Genomic DNA, 26,441 nt, shown 5'->3' on the forward strand with positions numbered 1-26,441 from the left:
AAAATGGGAATCTGATGCGTGATGGATCTGTTTGATAGACGTGATGAGAAGTCGGAGTTGGCAGCTACAAATGTGGACACCTTCGTCCCGTTGGCGCGCTTCTCTGCCTGGCTCGAGTGTGTATGCGTTGTTACCTTCGATCTGGAGCTCGGACAAGCCATAGAGGTAAATTACATGAAGTGTTGCATTTAGCCACCTGCAGTGATAGGTGGCTATTGTTCCCTGCATCCTTGGCCATATTCCAAACGCCGATTTATGGGAGAAGTAGCACACTATATATGGGATACTAGCTGTTATTTTCTACGAAATGCAGTGCCTTAGGTGAGGGGTTATGGCTTTATTTAAGATTCGGCCCCTGACAGTACTGACCTTACCCAAGAGACGTAATGAGTTTACAAGGTATTTAGAAGGCAAGAATTAGCACGGTGCTGTCTTATATTTAATTGTTTCAGCAAATATATAAAGGGTTCATTGTTTGGATAGCTGTTTTTACCGCTAAGTACTGTACAGAAATAGCTAGCATAAAGTAGCTAGCAATACTCGAAGCAACATCCTCGCCTACAATTACCAGTACTACGCTTTTTATTTCCATAGCTGGTCTATCCACAGGATGCTAAGCTAACAGAGAAAGAGGTAAGAATTAATCTTGTTTTGCTAAAACACACGTTTGGTGTATTGGTAACAGTATCCTTATTAATATTTTTCTCATTTTAGAAAAGCAGCATATGTTACTTATCCTTTCCTGACTCGTACTCAGGTAAGGTCACCTAGCCACGATTCCTCATTGTACAACCTCAATCCCAAAATGTGTGGACGGTAGGTAAAATGACCTTACAAATAAAAAGCAGAGATTCCTTATTCAGGTGAGTAAAAAAGAGTTATATTGTTATTTTATCAAATAGTTTATAAAACCAGATGCAAATAATTTGATGCCAGCTAAAAATTTTAAGTGTGTGGAATTATCAAAAACACCTATTTTGGAACTTTATACTGGTAAACAGGTGAATAGGTAACAAATGATGCTTTAATGATTGGGTATAAAAGGAATAAAAGAGTCAGTCATTTATGGGTAAGAATGGGTTGAGCTTTAAACAGTTAAAGAACAATTTTTCTCAATGCACAATTGCAAATTCATCTACTTCTACAGTCCCTTACATTATTAAAAGAATCAGAGATTCCAGAGAAATCTCAGTGCATAAAAGACAAACCATATATCATGTATTTAGAGACATAGCATTCAGCTATGCAGACACTGTGTTCAGTGGGCAAATAAGGAAAGACCTGTGTGTTAGTGCCAGTGTTTCAAAACATCAAAACCTATGTATAAAGTTTGGTCCAAAAATAAATAGATGCTGAATTTAATGTGAATGTAGACTGGCCTGCTCAGATCCCTAAATGTAACGCCATCCAACACCTTTGAGATGAATTAAAAAAAATTTTTTTTTTTAACTTTATTTGCTAACATCTGTGCCCAATCTCACTGGAATGTCTCTTTAAAGTTCAAAATATTGAGAAAAAAGAGTGCCTATAGTATTTGATTTGGTGTTCAGGTGTCCATGTTCTGTTTTCCATGTTCATTTAAGATGTGAATTACAGTAGTCACAGTTGATTGTGTTTCAGATTGTATTTAGAGACATCGTAAAAAAGTTTGAACATGACATTTGAACATCTAATTGCTTATTAAACATGATGACAACACTGATTTTACAGTTCAATAAAAATCTGTTAGAAGAGATGATGCTGCACTTCTTTGAAAGAACTTCTTGACCTGCTTGTGTAAAAAAACCATGTATGCTAATTTCTTAGGTGATTTATGTTTATGCATATATATTTTTTTACAGGATGCCTTGGGGACACACAGTTTAGCTTTAGGCTGCGCCAGTCTGTGGGGCGAGTGAGTGGCTCATGGTTTGGAGAGAAAAATGGTTACAGCTGCAATGTACCACCAATACTTCAAGTAAGTCGTGCATTGGAATTAAAGGGAATAATAGTTATATGACAATAACAGATTTTATCTATGAAATGTAATTCTTATTCAAACACAAACTGGGTACTTTACTACAACCCCAAATCAGAAAAAGTTGGGACAGCATGGAAAATGCAAATTATATAAAAAAACAGTTTCTTACATTTACTTTGACTTTTATTTAATTGCAGACAGTATGAACCTGAGATATTTCATGTTTTGCTCTACTTCATTTCATTTATTAATAAACATCCATTCCTGCAGTAAAGCAATGTTTGTAATGTTGCCATTCCTTTTCACCACACTTAAAAGATGGTTTGGCACCGAGGATACCAAGCCATTTAGTTTTTTCAGGTTTAATTTTGTCCCATTCTTCCTGCAAACACATCTTAAGATGTGCAACAGTACGGGGTCTCCACACATTCTCTATTGGGGACAGGTCAGGACTGCAGGCAGGCCAGTCCATTACCCGTACCCTCTTCTTCCGCATCCATGCCTTTGTAATGTGTGCAGCATGTGGTTTTGCATTGTCTTGTTGAAAAATGCATGGCCGTCCCTGGAAAAGATGACGTCTTGAAGGCACCATATGTTGCTCTAAGATTTCAATGTACTTTTCTGCATTAATGCTGCCATCACAGAAGTGTAAATTATTTTTGTTGTAATAATTGTTGCTGATAACAGTCCGTATGGTCCTTTTTGTCTTTGGTCCGGAACACATGGCGTCCATTTTTTCCAAAAAAGACCTGGAATGCTAATTCATCTGACCACAGTACACGTTTCCACTGTGTGTTGATCCATCCTAGATGCCTCAGAGCCCAGAGAAGTCAATGCCGCTTCTGGACATGGTTAACATAAGGCTTCTTTTTTGCACAGTGACATTTTAAGTTGCATTTATGCATGTAACTCTGTATTGTAGTGCTTGACAAAGGTTTGCCAAAGTATTCCCTTGCCCATGTGGTTATCAGCTATTGTTGAGTGGCGGTTCTTGATGCAGTACCATCTGAGGGATTGAAGATCACGGCCTTAACACACTGAAATTCCTCCCGATTTCTTAAATCGTTTAATAATATTATGCACTGTAGAGGGAGAAATATGCAAATTCCTTCCAATCTTTTTCCATACTGTCCCAATTTCTTCTAATTTGAGGCTGATAAAACAGCATCTCATTCATGTAATGTGGAAGAATTGCATAAACGCATAAAATCATACAGAAAAAAGCTTCAGGAAATGTCTACATTTACTAATCAGAATGGGGAATGTGTTGTTGGTGCCAGATAGGCTGATGACCTGAAATTTTTACACACAAAAGTCTCAGGAGTTGACCATATGGTACAAAAAACAAAGAAACATTACTTGAATAGCATTTTGTTTGGCAAAAACACCTTGTTGATTTTAACTGTTTCTCTACCATGCATTGCTTTTCTTTAAACTTGAGTAAACTTTAATGTTTCCATATTTTTGAATTATATATAAAATATCTTTCTTTTTATATTTTAGAAGGAACTGGCACATTTCTATGGCTATGTGTACTTTAGACAAGTAAAGGATGTCTCCATCAAAAGGGGCTATTTTCAGAAGGTAGGTATATTGATATATAAACTTAAAACTTTCAGCTCTACAGGCATAAACCAGTTTATTAAAATATCTATTCAATAAAAGGTGCTCAGGTTGCACAATAGTTTATTATGCTAGCACATCACTGCTAAGATCTGGTTTTGAGTCTCATTGGTGCTAGCAGTTTGCTGGGCAATATTAGCTACACAGACTATGTTAGCTATGTCTAAGATGGCAGAAACCCTGCAATGTATGGGTCCCCTTATTGGGGTATTTCTGCCTACCGCCAGTGTTTCCCCAGAATAACCAGGCCTACTGTGACCCTGCTTAAGATAAAGCAGTTGATGAAAATGGGTCTGTCTGCAAACCTAGTGAGCTTATTACATAGACAGTATTTTACATCATCCTACCCGTGCTCCCGAGAAAAAGGCTGTCCGCATTCTTGGATATCCTAAAATGCTGCTTACTAAGGTGCCTTATTTCTAAGCTGACTGAATAATGAGGGAACATCCGATGCTTCCTTAGTGGTGATGGAAATCCCAACATTCTGTGCAGCACAACTTTTTTTTCCCCAAAGATTTAAAAAATGGTGGACAAATGCGGAGTAACGAGTAACGTTCTTTTCAAATATAAATACATTTTCATTTATTTTAAATTTGTATTGAAGTGTACAAGTGTGATGTATTTGCAAATTTGGGCTTGTCAGTGACGGTACATGGGGGGAGTTGTTAGCTTGCATGCTAGTGGGTTGTGTTGCCTCAGCCCACTGGTTTGAATGGCCTGAGGCTAACTGTGTTAGCTTAGTAAGCGAAAACTGTGGTGACATAATCGCTGTCTAAGTAGTGTCTGTCTGAATAACCTGCCTAATAAGTTTGAGAATACTATTAGAATACTCTCTGCTTAAGCTGCTGCCTAGGTAAGCAGTAGACAGCAAGCCGGCTTACTAGGATTTTTAACAGACCCACTGAAAAGGGGGAAAAAAAGATAAAATAAATATTTTTCAAAAATGTCTGATATTTTTCTTTCTTTTTTTCTTTTTTTTTAACAAAATGTGTTTTCTTAATTGTTTAAATTCCTCTTACCACTATGCTAAATGGGAATATGGATGCTAAGTAGTTTAACACTTACTAATAAGTAAAATTACTAGTCCAGAGATTAATCTAAATATTATGTAATAGTTTACTGAATTCTACTCTTTAAAGAATATTTCGTTCTCTGTCTTAGTCTCTGGTGTTGGTATCCAGACTGCCATATGTGCAGTTGTTCCAGACTGTTTTGAAGGTCATTGCTCCGGAGTACTTTGATAAGTTAGAGCCTTGTTTGGAGGCAGGTGAGCACAGCTGATGATTACAAACTCTATTTCCTGTAGTCTTATTTAGGCAGTATTTATTTGTTTTAACCTGCGTATCTACAAAATAGGTGGAAAAAGAGTCAGTCAGTTTCCTTAGATGCCAAGTATTATTTGTAAAAACTTGTTCATGCTTTGTTGTTGACAATTAAATGTTAAAAAAATTACCAATCATGATTATAGCCAGTTATAGCAATTTTTTATACATTTTAAACTGTATTCTGAAGTTTTTTGGAATAGACTGTTGAAAAACTATGAAGGCGCATACATCTTTTTATAAGCATTGTTTTTTTTTTTATTGGAATAATATTGTAAATGCATGGCACACAGTGGATTCAGAACCTTGTGTTGTAGATTCAGTTTTGAATGGATATAATTGTTTTTTTTGCATAAATGCTTTTTTTTAGAAAATGAATTAACAATTAAAAATGTATTCAGACCCTTTAGTCAGTCATTTTAAGCAATTATAGCTGCAAGTCTTCCTGGATCCATTTTTACACATCTGCATCTGCATCCCATTTTTTTTATGGAATATCCTCTTAAGCTCTAGAATATCTGACAAGTGTCCACACAAAATATGAAGCAGATATATATGTGCAGATATATATTGTGTTTTGAGGGGATTTAACAAAATAAACGGGAAAAAAAAACCCATGCAAGACATGACTTGATGTGCATATATTTGCTTTATAAAGACTTTAATGGACACTGTCCACCATGGTATATACAGTGTATCACAAAAGTGAGTACACCCCTCACATTTCTGCAGATATTTAAGTATATCTTTTCATGGGACAACACTGACAAAATGACACTTTGACACAATGAAAAGTAGTCTGTGTGCAGCTTATATAACAGTGTAAATTTATTCTTCCCTCAAAATAACTCAATATACAGCCATTAATGTCTAAACCACCGGCAAAAAAGTGAGTACACCCCTTAGTGAAAGTTCCTGAAGTGTCAATATTTTGTGTGGCCACCATTATTTCCCAGAACTGCCTTAACTCTGCTGGGCATGGAGTTTACCAGAGCTTCACAGGTTGCCACTGGAATGCTTTTCCACTCCTCCATGACGACATCACGGAGCCGGCGGATATTCGAGACTTTGCGTTCCTCTACCTTCCGCTTGAGGATGCCCCAAAGATGTTCTATTGGGTTTAGGTCTGGAAACATGCTTGGCCAGTCCATCACCTTTACCCTCAGCCTCTTCAATAAAGCAGTGGTCGTCTTAGAGGTGTGTTTGGGGTCATTATCATGCTGGAACACTGCCCTGCGAACCAGTTTCCGGAGCGAGGGGATCATGCTCTGCTTCAGTATTTCACAGTACATATTGGAGTTCATGTGTCCCTCAATGAAATGTAACTCCCCAACACCTGCTGCACTCATGCAGCCCCAGATCATGGCATTCCCACCACCATGCTTGACTGTAGGCATGACACACTTATCTTTGTACTCCTCACCTGATTGCCGCCACACATGCTTGAGACCATCTGAACCAAACAAATTAATCTTGGTCTCATCAAACCATAGGACATGGTTCCAGTAATCCATGTCCTTTGTTTACATGTCTTCAGCAAACTGTTTGCGGGCTTTCTTGTGTAGAGACTTCAGAAGAGGCTTCCTTCTGGGGTGACAGCCATGCAGACCAATTTGATGTAGTGTGCGGCGTATGGTCTGAGCACTGACAGGCTGACCCCCCACCTTTTCAATCTCTGCAGCAATGCTGACAGCACTCCTGCACCTATCTTTCAAAGACAGCAGCTGGATGTGACGCTGAGCACGTGCACTCAGCTTCTTTGGACGACCAACGTGATGTCTGTTCTGAGTGGACCCTGCTCTTTTAAAACGCTGTATAATCTTGGCCACTGTGCTGCAGCTCAGTTTCAGGGTGTTGGCAATCTTCTTGTAGCCTTGGCCATCTTCATGTAGCGCAACAATTCGTCTTTTAAGATCCTCAGAGAGTTCTTTGCCATGAGGTGCCATGTTGGAACTTTCAGTGACCAGTATCAGAGAGTGTGAGAGCTGTACTACTAAATTGAACACACCTGCTCCCTATGCACACCTGAGACCTAGTAACACTAACAAATCACATGACATTTTGGAGGGAAAATGACAAGCAGTGCTCAATTTGGACATTTAGGGGTGTAGTCTCTTAGGGGTGTACTCACTTTTGTTGCCGATGGTTTAGACATTAATGGCTGTATTTTGAGTTATTTTGAGGGAAGAATAAATTTACACTGTTATATAAGCTGCACACAGACTACTTTTCATTGTGTCAAAGTGTCATTTTGTCAGTGTTGTCCCATGAAAATATATACTTAAATATCTGCAGAAATGTGAGGGGTGTACTCACTTTTGTGATACACTGTAACTATGGTATCGTTCTTGGCTAGTATACATCCAAAAATTGCATGAACTGACTCTGCATGGGCTGTGCAATCTGCTCCCATTCGCCTGCAAAATGTGCACCAACTAATGTCAGTTTTACCAAAATGAAGAATGCAGTAGTTTACTACTTATGACAATTGCATTATAAAATAAAAGTCCTACTTTATGGGTGCAATAATGAATCATAAAATGTACAAAATTACTAAACATCAAGAAATGTAAATTTCATAAATTTCATAAAATGAAGGGCTGTAGTAGTTACCTAGTCACCTAAACTACTTAATATAGCTGCATTATAAAAAGGTCTACAGTATGGATACAGTAATAAGTAATAAAAGACAAAACCATTAATCGAGAAATGTGACTTAATTCAATAAAAAAGTAAGAGTACTTCAACCTTTATCATTCACATTTCGGAAGTTAAAAATTTTTTTTTTTTAACATTCTATGATTTATTACTGTACCTATACTGTATTTCCAATTTAATCATGCTGTTGTAATAAGCAGTACAATCCACTAGGTAACTTCTACAACCTTCATTATATTAAAATGTAAATTTCTTGATTTTTAGTAATTCTGTATATTTTATGATTCATTACTGTACCAATACTACATCACTTTCATTTTAAAATGCAGTAGTAGTAGTAAGTGATACAAGTGACTAGGTAACTACTACAAACTTTTTAAATTTTATTTACGTTTTATTACTGTACCCATACTGTAGGACTTTTATTTAGCATGTACTGTAGTTGTAGTAAGTAGTGCAAGCCACTAGGTAACTACTACAACCTTAATTGTATTAAAATGTACATTTCTCAATTTTATTTTACATTTTATGTTTTATTACTGTATAAATCACACCATACTACCATACTGTAGGACTTTATCATGTAGCTGTAGTAAGTTGTACAACGCACTAGGTAACTACTACAACCTTCATTTTATTATAACATGAGAAATTATAATTTTAATAATTTCCCTTGCGATAAATAAAGTATCTATCTATCCATATTTTTAAAAAATTTTTCTAATATAGGCGTAGTAGGGGTACATGTCAGTGGGTATTTAAATTTAAATTTTCGACATTTAGCAGGTGCTTTTATCCAAAGCGACTTACAGTACTGTGATGGTATAATGTCTAAGCAATTAAGGGTTAAGGACCTTGCTCAAGGGCCCAACAGTGGCAACCTGGCAGTGGTGGGGCTTGAACCAGCGACCTTTCTATTACTAGTCTAGTACTTTAACCGCTAGGCTACAATTACCAACATGATGAAACATGCCTCATCCCCGTTTTTTAATATTGGTTTTTGAAATGAATAACAAATGACCAAAGATACACGGACAAAAATGTAAATGAACTACAGGTATAAACACAACCCTAGAGTAACACTTGGGATGGCAGTATGACTAACTCTGAAAAGGTTTAATGTTGTGCCTGCTTTCAAAATTATTAAGGCCATTGTGGTCCCTCAAAGCCTTAAATATTGTTTTATATCCTTGACCCAATCTCTGCTCCGTCACAATTGGATTTTGAAGATCCATAAACAGTTCCTTAGACTTAATGTCTTGGTTTTTGTCCAGACAATGCATTGTTAATTGTGGGCCCCTAAAGACCTAGATGTGCCTTTTTAAACTATGTCCAATCAATTCAGATCGCAACAGTTCGACTCCAGTTGCATTGTAGATGTGGGTGTGGGTGCTGCACAGCAACATGGTTCCTGAGGCCCTGGGTGTAATAGCCGTTTTCAGTCACTGCCTGTAAAGGTTTTACATTTTCTTGCTGTATCTGTGTGATGTTTCTCTGGGTACCTTTCCTCTATAAAACATCCAGAAGGTAAATCTTGCTCCTAGTTGCATTGTGAATGTGCATGTAAGTGTGCCCTGCAGTAGATAAGAACCCTGTAAATAGATGTATTCTTGCGTTTTGCCCGGTGTTTCCAGATGTTACCTGACCCACTGAAATCTTAATTAGGATGAAGTGGTTAGTGAAAATGAACAGGGACTATTAGAAAATACTGTTAATTGTAGTTTTATTATATATTTTGTAATTGTTATGCTCATGTCATAAATTTTTTGCAGTATGCAATGAGATTGACCAGTGGCCTATGCCTGTGCCAGGCCAGACCCTCACTTTACCTGTAATGGGTGTTGTTATGCAGGTGAGTTCCAATGTAAATCATCAAAGGTTGTCAGGTTTGTCAAAATGGGGTTTGGATCAAGTTGGCAAAGCTTTATAAAATACTAAAAAATTCCTAAAAATCCAAGAGCATGATCAAAAATACAATCAAATATTTTCCTTACAATTTGAATATATTCATTTACTGATTGCATTAATTACCCCTGCCTCATGCTCAAGGATGGCTGTAGGCTAGCACATACCTTCTCAATAGACATGTAACACCGTCCATTTATTTTCACAAGCCAGTAGTTGAGTTCTACAGAGAGCTTCTGTTCAACTATTATAGAAAATTATTTCTGTTATTTAGGGGATTTTATCTTTTTTAATAAATCTTCTTAGATTTGTCTAATTGTATTATGTGTTATCAAGTGTGGCTATAATTTATCTGACAGTTTAATTGTCCACTTGTTGTTTCTAACAATTATTATATTAGGCTTTAAAATAATGAATGTGTTGCCACTGTTATTTAATAACTTAAAATGAAAAATCAAATGTTCACTTTAAGAAACTTCAGTCATTCGTAAAAGTTTTTTTCTATGCTTACTTCCAGGTCAGAATTCCTTCAAAAGATGATAAAACAGGAGAAAGTCCTACTAGAGAGGGAGTACAAAATGAGGTGTTAGCTCATTTTTCAAGTTTAAAAATGCAATCAGTAGTAAATAGTTGGATAGGTGTTGTTTTATTCCCCTTTTTATTTTGTTTTGGTTTATAGAAACCTCTTCCTGCTCTTATGGTTCTTCCTACTATCCATGAACTGGATCTTTTTAAGTGAGTGAAACTGATGTTTTTGCCATTAACTGGTCATTTAGGAGGCAGTAAGTATCTAAAACACAGTTTTAATAATAAAGTAATTTAATGGTTTGTCCTGATTAGGTGTTTCCAGTCTGTCCTAATTCACCTGCAGATGCTCTGGGAGCTGATGTTGCTAGGAGAACCAGTGGTCATCATGGCTCCCTCACCCACTGTCTGCTCAGAGATGGTGCTTGCCCTAGTAAGGTATATTAATTAGCTTTCTCTCTCTCCTGTTCTGAGGTCAACTAGGATTTATTTGCTATAGAAATAGTAGCCAAATAGGCCAGCTTAATAACATCTGGGAATTAAACAAAATCAAAACAAGATTTCACAAAAATGTACAGACATAGCTGACACTCATTTGGGTAGCTCAATTAGTGTAAATATGTTTTATGTGCTTTTTACTGTTTACTGCTACATCCCTTAAAATACAAAAAACACTTATAAATACAAAGCCCCAAACAGTGATAAGTCATGTGTTTAAAAGTGTTAAGAAATAATATAGGTTAACTTGGTCATTGACCAAAAATGGGTGGTGCTCCATCCTAAAACTGCCACAGTGGTGGACCATTTCCAGCTGAACTCCAATGTTTTCAGCCTGACCATGCTCTGGAAACAGAAAAGTAAACAACATAAAAACATTTTGTTATATTTAAGTAAACAGATCCTGTAATAATTAGCTGCATCAATATTTATTTGAAGGGTGCTAAGATGGTGCAGTGGTAGTGGGCTAGCATAATTTACCACTAGGATCCAGAGTTTAAATTCTCATCAGTGCTGTCTGGCGTCTACATACAGACATGGTTTGGCTATGTATGAGTGGGAAGGAATGGCCAAGACCCTGAGATGGATTGATGTGCTGTCCATGCTGTTACTGCATTGTGGCCAGTGATTCCAACCCAGACCCAATGCAACCCTGACCAGGATAAAGCGGTGGTAAAACATTGAAAATTGAAAAGAAAATTGAAAAAATATTTTTTGCTAAAACAGAGTGCCTTTGTTTAGCCAATGTATGACTGTTAATCCTTAGAACTATTATGCAGGTCAGCTGGTGACGGGTGTTCTTCATGATTTGCCCATAAACTCTTATTAAATGAAGAATCCATATCCTTAATTTTTATAGATAGTAAAAAGAAAGGAAAAATCTATAGAACTTGTTTAAAAAAAAATTCAACCTCACTTATTCATATCACTTTTTATTAAATGAGCTATATCATTTGTGTGGATTGTAATTTTTTTTATTAATTTATTAACATTTTGAACTTAATGATAAATAGGAATTCTAAACATTTTATGTTATTGCATAAATAAAACATAGCCCAAAGCAAGGATAACTTTATAGCCATATTGTAAAATATTTGTAGTTAATATTTCTAACTGTCTTTTAGAATGAGTAAACACTGGATATGAAATCAAGCTTTGTTTACTGTCATCTTGAGCACATTTTGTTATGTTGGACGAGATTACATCAATATTTTAGACTGATGGTTTGGTTCATACGCTCATCAACCAAAGCTTTAGGACCACCCCACAGAAATGTGCATGGCAATGCCAGTTTACTAACAGTTGTTCATGTGACGGTCATAGATATAATGCAAGCTGGGCTGATGGTAGTACCAGTGTTGAATGCATTGGATATGGGCAGCATAAACCCTGAATGTCTTTTACTTTGACACGAGTGTCTTTGACTTTTAACACACATCTGTGATTACATTTTGGCCAAATGGGAAAGAAGCACCTGATAACCTTCAGAGGGTAACTTGCAACAAAAACTAACAGTAGTGCCATACATACATATGTCTTTGCCTTTTCCCCCTTAGCCTTTTCATATACATACAGTGGGGTCAAAAAGTATTTAGTCAGCCACTGATTGTGCAGGTTCTCCTACTTAGAAAGATGAGAGAGGTCTGTAATTTTCATCATAGGTACACTTCAACTATGTGAGACAAAATGAGAAAAAAAAATCCAGGAAATCACATTGTAGGATTTTTAAAGAATTTATTTGTAAATTATGGTGGAAAATAAGTATTTGGTCAATAACAAACAAGCAAGGCTCTCACAGACCTGTAACTTATTTTTTAAGAAGCTCTTCTGTCCTCCACTCATTACCTGTATTAATGGCACCTGTTTGACATCGTTATCTGTATAAAAGACACCTGTCCAGCCTCAAACAGTCAGACTCAACCCTGGCCAAGACCAAAGAGCTGTCGAAGGACACCAGGAAGAAAATTGTAGACCTGCACCAGGCTGGGAAGAGTGAATCTACAATAGGCAAGCAGGTTGGTGTGAATAAATCAACTGTGGGAGCAATTGCAAGAAAATGGAAGACATACAAGACCATTGATAATCTCCCTTGGGGTCAAGATCTCATCCCGTGGGGTCAAAATGATCATGAAAACGGTGAGCAAATATCCCAGAACTACACGGAGGGACCTGATGAATGACCTGCAGAGAGCTGGGACCAAAGTAAAAAGGCTACCATCAGTAACACACTACGCCGAGAGGGACTCAAATCCTGCAGTGCCAGGCGTGTCCCCCTGCTTAAGCCAGTACATGTCCAGGCCCGTCTGAAGTTTGCCAGAGAGCATATGGATGATCCAGAAGAGGATTGGGAAAATATCATGTGGTCAGATGAAACCAAAATGGAACTTTTTGGTAAAAACTCAACTCGTCGTGTTTGGAGGAAGAAGAAGAACCCAAGAACACCATACCTACTGTGAAGCATGGGGGTGGAAACATCATGCTTTGGGGCTGTTTTTCTGCAAAGGGGACAGGACGACTGATCCGTGTTAAGGGAAGAATGAACGGGGCCATGTATCGTGAGATTTTAAGCCAAAACCTCCTTCCATCAGTGAGAGCATTGAAGATGGAACGTGGCTGGGTCTTCCAGCATGACAATGATCCCAAACACACCGCTCAAGCAACGAAGGAGTGGCTCCGTAAAAAGCATTTCAAGGTCCTGGAGTGGCCTAGCCAGTCTCCAGACCTCAACCCCACAGAAAATTTGTGGAGTCCGTGTTGCCCAGCGACAGCCCCAAAACATCACTGCTCTAGAGGAGATCTGCATGGAGGAATGGGCCAAAATACCAGCTACAGTGTGTGCAAACCTGGTGAAGACTTACAGGAAACATTTGACCTCTGTCATTGCCAACAAAGGTTATGTTACAAAGTATTGAGTTGAACTTTTGTTATAGACCAAATACTTATTTTCCACCATAATTTACAAATAAATTCTTTAAAAAATCCTACAATGTGATTTCCTGGATTTTTTTTTCTCATTTTGTCTCTCATAGTTGAAGTGTACCTATGATGAAAATTACAGACCTCTCTCATCTTTCTAAGTAGGAGAACCTGCACAATCAGTGGCTGACTAAATACTTTTTGACCCCACTGTACATACCTACATACAGTGGGGAAAATAATTATTTGATCCCCTGCTGATTTTGTAAGTTTACCCCCTTACAAAGACTTGTACAGTCTATAATTTTTATGGAAGGTTTATTTTAACAGAGAGAGACAGAATATCAACAAAAATCCAGAAAAAAAGAAATTAAATAAAGGTTATAAATTAATTTGTATTTGATTAAGTGAAATAAGTATTTGATCCCCTACCAACCAGCAAGAATTCTGACCCCCACAGACTGGTTATGTGCCCATCAGGCACACAAATTAGTCCTGTCCCTGTATAAAAGACTCCTGTCACAGAATCAGTTTCTTCCATTCAAATCTCTCGACCACCATGGGCAAGACCAAAGAGCCATCAAAGGACGTCAGGGACAAGATTGTAGACCTGCACAAGGCTGGAATGGGCTACAAGACCATCAGCAAGAAGCTTGGTGAAAAAGAGACCACTGTTGGCGCGATAATTCGAAAATGGAAGAAATACAAGATCACAGTCAATCGCCCTTGCTCTGGAGCTCCATGCAAGATCTCACCTCGTGGGGTAAGGATGATTCTGAGAAAGGTGAGGTCAGCCCAGAATTACACGGGAGGAGCTTGTCAATGATCTCAAGGGAGCTGGGAGCACAGTCACCAAGAAAACCATTAGTAACACACTTTGCCGTAATGGATTGAGATCCTGCAGTGCCCGCAAAGTCCCTCTGCTCAAGAAGGCTTATGTACAGGCCCGTCTGAAGTTTGCCAATGAACACCTGAATGATTCGGAGAAAGCTTGGGAGAATGTGATATGGTCAGATGAGACCAAAATTGAGCTCTTTGGCATCAACTCCACTCGCCGTGTTTGGAGGCAGAGAAATGCTGGATATGACCTCAAGAACACCATCCCCACTGTCAAACATGGAGGTAAAAACATTCTACTTTGGGGCTGTTTCTCTGCTAAGGGTACAGGAAGACTTCATTGCATTGAGGGGTTGATGAACGGGGCCATGTACCGTAGAATCTTGAATGAGAACCTCCTGGCCTCAGCCAGAACACTGAAGATGGGTCGTGGATGGGATTTTTTTTTTTTTTTCTGGATTTCTTGTTGATATTCTGTCTCTCTCTGTTAAAATAAACCTTCCATAAAAATTATAGACTGTTCAAGTCTTTGTAAGGGAGTAAACTTACAAAATCAGCAGGGGATCAAATAATTATTTTCCCCACTGTATAATATGGAGAGAGATGGAAGAAGTGGTTGTGGCCTTCAATGAAACATGGTGAAAGCTGTCCTGGTCTGTTTTGCCAGTGGTGTTGGCTATGTCCAAACTGATGGAATCTTAAATTAAAACCTGTTGAACTTTTCAGCATTTATCATGCCATTCATTCTGGAAACTGCCTGATTGAAAATTGTTTTATTATAAAGGTAGTATGGGGTCTTCTAACTCTTTAAGAGAAAAGAGTAAGGAGTTTCTCTTTAGAAAGAAAAAGCAAGTCTAAAGAGGAACCCTGGAAAGTTCTGAAAAAAAGTATAATATATTAGAAGATTACGTAAAAAAAAAAAAAAAAAAAACTAGTACAGTTTTCCCAAAGGAGTTCAAGACTCTCTGCATGCTTTGTTAGCCCCCTTTCATGCTGTTCTTTAATGGTCAGGACCCCCACAGGACCATCACAAAGCAGGTATTATTTAGGTTGTGAATGATTCTCAGCACTGCAGTGACAATGACATAGTGGTGATGTTAGTGTGTGTTGTGCTGGTATGATAGCTCCAATGAGAAAGAGCCAGTGATAGCTCAGTGGTTAAGGTACTGGACTAGTAAACAGAAGGTTGCCGGTTCAAGACCCGCCACCACCAAGTTGCCACTGTTGGGTCCCTGAGCAAGGCCCTTAACCCTCAATTGCTCATTGTGTTCCGCTCACTGTGTAAGTCGCTTTGGATAAAAGCGTCTGCTAAATGCTGAAAATGTAAATGTATGAGTGGATCAGACACAGCAGCACTGCTGGAGTTTTTAAATACCACTCACTGTCCACTCTATAAGACACTCCTACCTAGTTGGTCCACCTTGTAGATGTAAAGTCAGAGATGATCGCTCATCTATTGCTGCTGTTTGAGTTGGTCATCTTCTAGACCTTCATCAGTGGTCACAGAACGCTGCCCACGGGGCACTGTTGGCTGGATATATTTTTGGTTGGTGGACAATTCTCAGTCCAGCAGTGACAGTGAGGTTTTTATAAACTTCAGCAGTGCTGCTGTGTTTGATCCACTCATACCAGCACAACACACACTAACACACCACCGCCATGTCAGTGTCACTGCAGTGCTGAGAATGACCCACCACCTAAATAATACCTGCTCTGTGGTGGTCCTGTGTGGGTCCTGACCATTGAAGAACAGCATGAAAGGGGGCTAACAAAGCATGCAGAGAAACAGTTGGACTACAGTCGGTAATTGTCAATCAAAGTGCTTATATATGGTAAGTGGAGATGATAAAATGGACAGCGAGTGTAGAAACAAGGAGGTGGTTTTAATGTTATGGTTGATCGGTGTATATATATAATTAAGATGAATTATTTTTGTTTAAATTAAAACTTAAATCATTTCGTGGGTAAAAATAAAAAAATGGACAGACATTATCCAGACATTTACTTGGTTGCATCTTACAGCAAGAGCTATGGTTCCCAAAGAGCTTACAAAGCAACAAAGGGATCTAATTGTTGCAAGGTATCAGTCAGGAAAAGGGTACAAAATTTTTCCAAGGCTTTACATATACCATGGAACACACTGATGGTGGTCATCAAAAATTGGATAAAATATAACACTTTAGTGACTTACCGAGAACTGGATGTCTCTTCAAAGTAAGGATGAAACGGGAATAAAAATGGTCCGTGTGGCTACAAGAGACCTACAGTATCATTAAAGGAGCTGCATGAATTTCTAGCAAATAGTGGTTGTGTACATATGTACATATGACAATGTCCTGTATTCTACATGTCTGAGTAAAACTGAAGCTTTTTCTTACCAAGAAAAACATCCGAGCTGGGCTACATTTTCCAAAAACTACATTTAGTCTGCCCAGCCAGTGCCCAGACCTAAATCCAATTGAAAATATGTGGGGTGACCTGAAGAGGGCTGTACACAGGAGATGCCCTCACAATCTTACAGATTTGGAGAGCTTTTGCAAGAAAGAGTCAAGTAGTTGGAGAAATTAAGTTTGCTAATAAAGGGCCTGGCCCATGCTAATAAAGTTTAAGGCTGGGCCCAAGTATGTTGCACCTAAAAGTGGCATATTTCAAATACTATATTAGGCTTAAATCTTATACATGTCATTTAACTTCAACAGCTGCTCTATCCTGGTCAGGGTGGCGGTGGAGTCTGGTTCCATTGGGAAAACACTGGGTTTAAACTAGAAATACTTTGAACAAAGCACCAATCCTTTGCATGGCTTTGGCCATTTATCTTTTGATGGTGGGCTGGCATAATAGACTTCTGTGCCACCTTCTGTGCCAATACATGTCATCATGTCTTCCTTCCATAGTGTTATTTAATTATATATTGTATAATGAGAATGAAATGTATTTGGATCTATTTAACCAATAGAAATTTTTTTTAATGTTTTTTTCTCTCTGATCTACTTTCTTGCTGTAATATTGTAAAAGTGCAGTAAACAGAGTACTGTAGTTGTTAAGCAAAGTTCATGTTTTCTTCCTTTTAGTTGCATCAATCCACTGAAGTATTGCTGTGATTTTAGGCCCTATTTCACTATCCATGACAGTGAGTTTAAGGAGTACACTACCAGGACGCAGGCACCGTAAGCGTAATAATAATAAACTTAAATGTAATATTTTTTATGAGACATTGTAATTGTTACATTCAGACCTATCATAACAATAATATTTCTACAAACACTTATGACATTTACTTGCTTGAAGTATTTATTCTTTTTTGCCACCATTCCAGGCCAAATGTAATCCTGGGTGTTACAAATCCTTTCTTTATTAAGACTTTTCAGTGCTGGCCTCACATCTTGCGCCTTGGAGAGTTGAAGATGGCTGGTAAGCTGTGCTAAGATTCTTTATACAGATATGTGTTTGGGGCAACTATGGAGTTAGATAGATACATGTTTGATCTTCTTATTTTAGGAGATCTGCCAAAACAGGTTAAGGTCAAGAAACTGGCCAAGTTGAAAACCTTGGATACAAAACTTGGTAGGTCTTAACAGAGTTTTTGAATTGGTGCGGAATACGCTTTTTTTAAATATACTGAATACTTGTCTTTCAATATGACAATTCTCTCTTATGTGTTTGATCTCTCCTTAAGGGTTATACACAGTGTACAAAACATTTCTTCACAAAGACAAAGCTATTATCAAGCGACTCATAAGGGTAAGAAGTAATAAAAAATAAAAAAAAGGTAAACTACAACCCCAAATCAGAAAAAGTTGGGACAGCATGATAAATGCAAATAATAAAAAAACACAGTTTCTTACATTTACTTTGACTTTAATTTAATTGCAGACAGTATGAACCTAAGATATTTCATGTTTTGTCTGGTCAACTTTATTTCATTTATTAATAAACATCCATTCCTGCATTTCAGGCCTACAACACATTCCAAAAAAAGTTGGGACAGTAAAGCATTTACCACTTTGTAATGTTACCATTCCTTTTCACAACACTTAACAGACGTTTTGGCACAGGATGCCAAGCGATTTAGTGTTTTAGGTTTTATTTTGTCCCATTCTTCTTGCAAACACGTCTTAACAGTACGGGGTTGTCGTTGTCGCATTTTTTTGTTTCAAAATTCTTTATACATTCTCTATTGGGGACAAAAAAGACCTGGAATGGTTCAAAAAAGACTTTGAATGCTAATTCACCTGATCACAATACACGTTATGCCTCAGAGCCCAGAGAAGTCAACGCCGCTTCTGGACCTGGATAACATAATGCTTCTTTTTTGCACAGTAAAATATTAAGTGGCATTTGTGCATGTAACTCCATATTGTAGTGCTTGACAAAGGTTTGCCAAAGTAATCCCTTGCTCATGTGGTTATATCAGCTATTGTTGAGTGGTGGTTCTTGATGCAGTGCCATCCGAGGGATTCGAAAATCACGGGCTTTCAGCTTAAGCTTGTGCCCTTGGCCTTTGCGCACTGAAATTCGTCCCGATTTCTTGAATTGTTTAATGATATTATGCACAGTAGAGGGAGAAATAATTCAATAATTTTCTTATGCATTTGTTGACAAACTGAAGATCCTCTGGCCATCTTTGCTCATCAAAGACTCAACCCTTCCTGGATGCTGCTTTTGTACCAAACCATGATTACAATCACCTGTTTGGAATCACATAATTATTTAGTTTTTTCACCTTATTACAAGCCCTAAATTGCCCCCGTCCCAACTTTTTTGGAATGTGTTGCAGGCCTAAAATGCAGGAATAGAGGTAAATTAACAAATTAAATGAAGTTGAGCAGACAGAACATGAAATATCTCTGGTTCAAATAGTCTGCAATCAAATAAAAGTAAATGTAAGGTACACTGCATTTTTATTCTATTTACATTTTTCATCCCAACTTTGATTTGGGGTTGTAGAATTAAGCATAATAAACTGGTCATATTACTTAACAATACTTTTTCTAATGCCATTTTGGCTTTCTGTCACACCTAATTTTGTAGGGAATTCAGAGGAAAAGGCCTTCTGAGGTGCAAAGTTTCATTTTGAAACGCCATTTTTTAGAACTGACACAAAGCTTCAATATTCCACTGGTAAGGGTACATTTTGCCATTATGTCATTCTTTCAATGTCTTTGCTCTGTTTTATTAATAATAATAAATATAACAAAAAAATGGTTTATTTCTACATTTTTGCAGGAGCGATACCTGACCAGCTTGATGCCACTGCAAAGATCTGTGACTCCTTGGAAGGTTATTGAACACTATTTTTATTTATTGAAAAAATAAAAACTGTTTACTTGAGTAAAATGACCCACTCTTTCTCCAGAATTGATTTAAATCAGCAGACTTAATTTGGGGGACTTTCGAACGTGAACTGTCTGTTTAAGGTCCTTCAACATCTTACACACCAGGCCATTCGAAAACCATTATTTTGTTACTTTTTAATCATTCAGAGAAAGACTTGCTCTTGCATTATGACTACAATTCAAAACACAGATGCCCTCATGTTCAAGATCACATATTGTTGACCAGGCATTCATATTCAGAACATTCTGCTATAAAATAGAATTCATGGTTTTATCGATAATGCCCTGACCATAAAAGAGCAAAGCATCTCATCATCACACTACCAACATGGTGTTCAACTGGTGGTATATATACACAGGGTGAGTCAAAAGTCGCAGGACACTCTTTTATTTCAGAAACGAAAGGGAAAATGACATATCTGAATACCCCAGCAAGTAATGGGTGAGGGGGGCCTATATTTTAGGCTATGTCCGGAACATGGCCGCAATCTTGAAAGCCGCCATATAGGATCAAGGGCAAGTTTTGCCAATGAGAAGGTGGTCATGTAGCATATCAGAATGTAGAAGACCAGAATTTTCTCAGAAATCGATTACCACAATCAGATTTGCAATATCTCTTGTGGTTCAAAAGTTATGAACACAGAAAGTTGCAACAACAACCGGGAACATTCCCTGTGATGCACAGCTATTTGACGTGTTCAATGTGTTGTCCCTGGTGCTGAACACAGAGCTGAAGGCACTGGATCCAATTGTTATGTACCCGCATGAGAATCTCTGGAGAAATGCTGTCACAAGCCTCCACGATGCGGTGCTGAAGGTTGTGTTTGTTGTGGATTTTCTCAGCATATACAATTTGTTTGAGATGACCCCAGAGATAAAAGTCGAGTGGTGTGAGGTCGGGTGATCTGGGTGGCCATTCCACAGGACCACGACGGCCAATCCAATGACCAGGGAATTGAATATCCAGCCACTGACGAATACCTGCTCCGTAGTGTGGTGGAGCCCCATCCTGTTGGAAATAACAGGAGAAACTGCCATCTTCGGTCAAAATGGATGGGAACACTGTTTCCTGTAGCATTGTCAGGTAGCGCTGAGCATTTAGGGTCTAGTCGATGAAAATGGGTCCGATTACACGTGTGCCCCATATTCCACACCACACCATAACCTTCACATCACCTACGACTTTGGTGTCTGCTGTCCAGTGAGGGTTTTCGTCACTCTAGTACCTCACGTTCTGGCGGCTGACCTCACCACTGACATAAAAATTGGCCTCGTCACTGAACAGAATGCCCTGTGCGAATGCGGGATCCCGTTGATGTTGGTCTAACGCTCGGGTGCAGAACTCGACACGTCTATCAGGGTCATCCTCTGATAATTTCTGCTGCAGCTGGATCTTGAAGGGGTGCCACTTATTGGTATGAAGAATCCGTACAAGGGATGACTGGCTGACACCACATTCTGCTGCGAGACGTCGCGTGCTGCGTCGTGGACTTTTCGCAAAGGCTGCCAAAACCATTGTTGAGGTTTCTTCGCCGGTAGCGGTCTTCGGACGACCACTATGTGGCTTGTTGTCCACAGTCCCGGATTCTCGGAATTTGGCTATGAGGGATGCAACACTTTTGGACGAGTTTCAGCAATCATCCACTTCAGTAATCATCCACTTTTGAAAGAAAATTGCCCTTTTTTAAATTGGAGCTATTGGCTTCAACTGTGCTTATGTACATTTTACACTTTTCAGACTGATGGATTTAAATAACTTTATTCTTAAAGTTATTAAAGTAGGCCAGGTGTGCAGCGTGTTGAGACTTAACACAACTTCAGAATGCTGGAATGGATCTATTTAAGTAATGTGCAGACATCCATGCAGGACCAGCTAGTGCATTTTTCCTGATGATTAAAAATATTTTGTGACAATTTATACTGCACTTTAAGTTAAAAGATTTAAGTTAAATTAGTGTGTGTGTGTGTGTGTGTGTTTAGACTCCTCCTCAGATTAGACCGTTCAGTCAGGATGAGTTCATGGCCACTCTGGATCATGCTGGACCACAGCTTACCTCAGTGCTTAAAGGAGATTGGATGGGCCTTTACAAGTAACAACTTTGTGGTTTTCCTGTATAAATTATTCACTTACAAGAAAAAAAAACACATTCTGTTTAACATTTTATATTTTGATGAATCAATTAGTCCAGCTTAAAAAATATGTGAACTTGGGTTTATGCTTTAGAAACATCAGATTTTTCAGTAAAATGATTGGACATTTGGGTTGTAAATGTACTTTACTATTTGAAAAGGCATACAAAGCCAGCCAGGTCTTTCTACAAGTACATACATTCTGTCAGGGAAGAAGTAGTAGTAGTGATGCAGTAAGATGATGACCCAAGATACACCATAAAAGGATATAAATAGAGGATCCAAAAGCTTAGCCTTTCCATGCAAAGCTGGGTCTTGGCTCACCACTTGGTGCCAAACCTCCTGTAAGTCATGAGAAAATAGTTTAAAATTAATGTTCTACAAAATATTGTCAAAAGAATCTTAAGAAGTCTCTGCCCATGTGGGGCAAGGCTTTAAATCTCTGTTGAATGTTCGTGACCTTTAAGCCCTTGGAAAGCACTGCTTGAGAAACTGTCATGCAGCTGTGATAAATAAAAGCAATATGTCAGGATAACAGTAGTTTGATGATGCAGTAAGACGATGATCCAAAATACACAATAAGATAAATGTTCCTGTCTGGGGAAAAAACTATGTTGAAACCTTGTGTACAGAACTGTCCAATGTGAAGGTCTCATCTAGTGGACGATTCCATTGTGACATACAGCCTGTTGTATATATTGCATTGAATCCTCCACCCTTATCTATGCTGTTCGTACCTTTTAACAAAGTAAACCAGATAACCAGATGCTACTCTTTTTTATTAAAGGAGATTTTTTCAATGTAATGAACTGATAACCAGATGCTACTCTCTTTATTTAAAGAAATTTTTTTTGATGTAATGAACTGATAACCAGATGCTACTCTTTTTATTAAAGGAGATTTTTTCAATGTAATGAACTGATAACCAGATGCTACTCTCTTTATTTAAATAATTTTTTTTTTTGATGTAATGAACTGATAACCAGATTCTACTCTTTTTATTAAAGGAGATTTTTTCAATGTAATGAAATGATAACCAGATGCTACTCTTTTTATTTAAAGGAGATTTTTCGATGTAACGAACTGATAACCAGATGCTACTCTTTTTATTTAAAGGAGATTTTTTCAATGTAATGAACTGATAACCAGATGCTACTCTTTTTATTTAAAGGAGATTTTTCGATGTAATGAACTGATAACCAGATGCTACTCTTTTTATTTAAAGAAAATTTTTTCAATGTAATGAACTGATAACCAGATGCTACTCTTTTTATTTAAAGAAATTTTTTTTTGATGTAATGAACTGATAACCAGATGCTACTCTTTTTATTAAAGGAGATTTTTTCAATGTAATGAACTGATAACCAGATGCTACTCTTTTTATTTAAAGGAGATTTTTTCGGTCTCCAAACTTCGATGGCTGGTTTCGTGTCAAACACAGGGAAATGACACAGAAAGTGGAATGCCTGCATCTAGAGGCCATCTGTGATGCTGTGAGTATTATTATATACCATTATTAAAAAGTAAGTCAATATTCAGATGATATTGATAATGATGTTCTTTTATGTTCTTACAGGATCTGTTGACTTGGATCAAAGAAAAGTCAGAAGTAGAGATTGTTGACCTCGTTTTAAAATTGCGTGAGAAGCTGGTTAGTAACAGAACTGTGAACTAGAAACAGTTTTAACATCTTGATAAACCATCAGAACATACAGTGGGGTCAAAAAGTATTTAGTCAGCCACTGATTGTGCAGGTTCTTCTACTTAGAAAGATGAGAAAGGTCTGTAATTTTCATCATAGGTACACTTCAACTATGAGAGACAAAATGAGAAAAAAAATCCAGGAAATCACATTGTAGGATTTTTAAAGAATTTATTCGTAAATTATGGTGGAAAATAAGTATTTGGTCAATAACAAACAAGCAAGATTTCTGGCTCTCACAGACCTGTAACTTATTCTTTAAGAAGCTCTTCTGTCCACCACTCGTTACCTACCTGTATTAATGGCACCTGGTTGACATCGTTATCTGTATAAAAGACACCTGTCCACAGCCTCAAACAGTCAGACTCCAAACTCAACCATGGCCAAGACCAAAGAGCTGTCAAAGGACACCAGGAAGAAAATTGTAGACCTGCACCAGGCTGGGAAGAGTGAATCTACAATAGGCAAGCAGGTTGGTGTGAATAAATCAACTGTGGGAACAATTGTAAGAAAATGGAAGACATACAAGACCATTGATAATCTCCCTTGGGGTCAAGATATCATCCTGTGGGGTCAAAATGATCATGAAAATGGTGAGCAAAAATCCCAGAACTACACGGAGGGACCTGATGAATGACCTGCAGAGAGCTGGGACCAAAGTAACAAAGGCTACCATCAGTAAACACACTACGCCGAGAGGGACTCAAATCCTGCAGTGCCAGGCGTGTCCCCCTGCTTAAGCCAGTACATGTCCAGGCCCGTCTGAAGTTTGCCAGAGAGCATATGGATGATCCAGAAGAGAATTGGGAGAATATCATGTGGTCAGATGAAACCAAAATGGAACTTTTTGGTAAAAACTCAACTCGTCGTGTTTGGAGGAAGAAGAAAAACCCAAGAACACCATACCTACTGTGAAGCATGGGGGTGGAAACATCATGCTTTGGGGCTGTTTTTCTGCAAAGGGGACAGGACGACTGATCCGTGTTAAGGGAAGAATGAACGGAGCCATGTATCGTGAGATTTTAAGCCAAAACCTCCTTCCATCAGTGAGAGCATTGAAGATGGAACGTGGCTGGGTCTTCCAGCATGACAATGATCCCAAACACACCGCTCGGGCAACGAAGGAGTGGCTCCGTAAAAAGCATTTCAAGGTCCTGGAGTGGCCTAGCCAGTCTCCAGACCTTAGCCCCATAGAAAATTTGTGGAGTCCATGTTGCCCAGCGACAGCCCTAAAACATCACTGCTCTAGAGGAGATCTGCATGGAGGAATGGGCCAAAATACCAGCTACAGTGTGTGCAAACCTGGTGAAGACTTACAGGAAACGTTTGACCTCACAATACAAAGTATTGAGTTGAACTTTTGTTATTGACCAAATACTTATTTTCCACCATAATTTACAAATAAATTCTTTAAAAATCCTACAATGTGATTTCCTGGATTTTTTTTTCTCATTTTGTCTCTCCTAGTTGAAGTGTACCTATGATGAAAATTACAGACCTCTCTCATCTTTCTAAGTAGGAGAACTTGCACAATCAGTGGCTGACTAAATACTTTTTGGCCCCACTGTAATTCAAAGTTACGAATATATTCATTGCTTAAGTTACTTTTATTGCTGCTTCACCAAAGTCAGTTGATGGGATTTGGGCAATACAGCAATATGTCCCAACTCCCTACTATCCAACATTGCATGCATGACACTTACACAGGCCAAGGAGGGCTGCATGCTAGCACACGCCTTCTCGGACGCCTGTGTTTGTGCCGCCACTGTCAGCTTTTTTTCATTAGACCGCTGCGCTCCTGATAGTCAGTTTTCACAAAGCCAAAACTGGGTTATTTTTTTTCTTAATTTAGACCAATTCAATGACAAATTTAGTCATTTAGTCAAGGAATGACAAGTCTGTATGGTGGCATAAACTTAATTGTGCATGGTTTATTATGGCAAAGGCAGTCTGATAATGTACCAATACAATTATAGAATATACTCTTGTTGTCCAGGCTATATTTAACAGTATTTCTAGTATCTTCAGATGTAAGGTTGTTATCTAGGGTTGCTAAAAGATTAATAAGATGCTGTTGGTGCAGATGACCTTTTAAATTATTTGCCTAAAGTAATTTTTTTTTGTTTTCATCCTGCTCTAGATGAGAGCTCAAATGCACCACCTACCAGTGAAAGTGGAGCTGCTGAGCAAGCTGGAAAACAACATTCAGACTGTAATCAGCTCCCTGCCAGGGGATCTACAGTCAGTACTGTGTAAACACTGACATGTGGCCTACAACTGCACAACCTACAGACAATCTGAACAACTCAAAACTATTTATATGGACCATCAGCTGCACAGTTGTCACTCAAGGACAGTCTCATATGTGATTTGTGTTGTGTAACACTACAAATGTACATTGATGGGACAAGTCTAACGACAGAATATGTTAATTTTATTTGGTTGTTTAAACATTTAGTGGTATTAACATTTAAAGGGAATATTAAAATAAACTGCATTCAAATCAGCATAGTTTTGTGCAGTGGTGTATAGTAACAAAGTAATAATACTTCGTAGTACTTAAGTAGTTTTTTGAAGTATTTGTACTTTACTGGAGTATAAAAATTTTCGGCAACTTTCACTTTTACTCCACTACATTTTCTAAAGAAATTGTGTACTTTTACTCCGTTACATTCGCTGTATGTAAATTCGTTACTCGTTACTACAGAATGAAGGTAAATGATGTGAGATGTGTGACGGACTGCACGCTGGTTTGGTGAATCTGCGCTTGTAAATTAGATGGTGGTTAAACACATTAATGCGCATGTGCAAACGTTCTCTAAAAGCTATCGGAGTTTTCTAAAAGTGCGCAAGTGCGTCGTTCACCCAAAGACCCGCAAATATGGACATTTCAGAAGCTCCAACACACTGATGTAAGTTAACAATGATTAACAAAGTAAAGCTGTAGCATCAACATTGTTCAGATATCTACCTACCATTTTTACCGATTACATTCGAACCACAAATAAAACGTTTCATAAATCATAAAA

At 38.1% G+C, this 26,441-nt stretch overlaps 1 protein-coding gene across 1 annotated transcript; it reads left to right on the forward strand.

Moving 5' to 3' along the window:
- dennd6b (DENN/MADD domain containing 6B) lies at positions 1 to 26,441 on the forward strand. The gene is made up of 20 exons (XM_062994488.1): positions 1 to 165; positions 595 to 633; positions 715 to 757; positions 1,842 to 1,957; positions 3,464 to 3,544; positions 4,745 to 4,850; positions 9,336 to 9,415; positions 9,986 to 10,051; positions 10,148 to 10,203; positions 10,309 to 10,431; positions 17,316 to 17,411; positions 17,561 to 17,655; positions 17,743 to 17,808; positions 17,921 to 17,985; positions 19,276 to 19,365; positions 19,471 to 19,524; positions 21,561 to 21,670; positions 23,101 to 23,203; positions 23,287 to 23,361; positions 25,553 to 26,441. Exons 1-20 carry the CDS (start codon positions 22 to 24, stop codon positions 25,673 to 25,675), a joined length of 1,731 nt encoding a protein of 576 aa, XP_062850558.1. The 5' UTR covers positions 1 to 21; the 3' UTR covers positions 25,676 to 26,441.

Source organism: Trichomycterus rosablanca, chromosome 1 (genome assembly GCF_030014385.1).
Source record: "Trichomycterus rosablanca isolate fTriRos1 chromosome 1, fTriRos1.hap1, whole genome shotgun sequence".
NCBI classification, from domain to species: domain Eukaryota; kingdom Metazoa; phylum Chordata; class Actinopteri; order Siluriformes; family Trichomycteridae; genus Trichomycterus; species Trichomycterus rosablanca.

Bases quoted from the DNA above. Each gene is read 5' to 3' on its own strand.
- dennd6b (XM_062994488.1), top strand. From the start codon at position 22: ATGGATCTGTTTGATAGACGTGATGAGAAGTCGGAGTTGGCAGCTACA. The intron at 17,412-17,560 runs GTAAGCGTAATA...CCACCATTCCAG, and splicing joins ACTACCAGGACGCAGGCACC to GCCAAATGTAATCCTGGGTG. The intron at 23,204-23,286 runs GTGAGTATTATT...ATGTTCTTACAG, and splicing joins TAGAGGCCATCTGTGATGCT to GATCTGTTGACTTGGATCAA.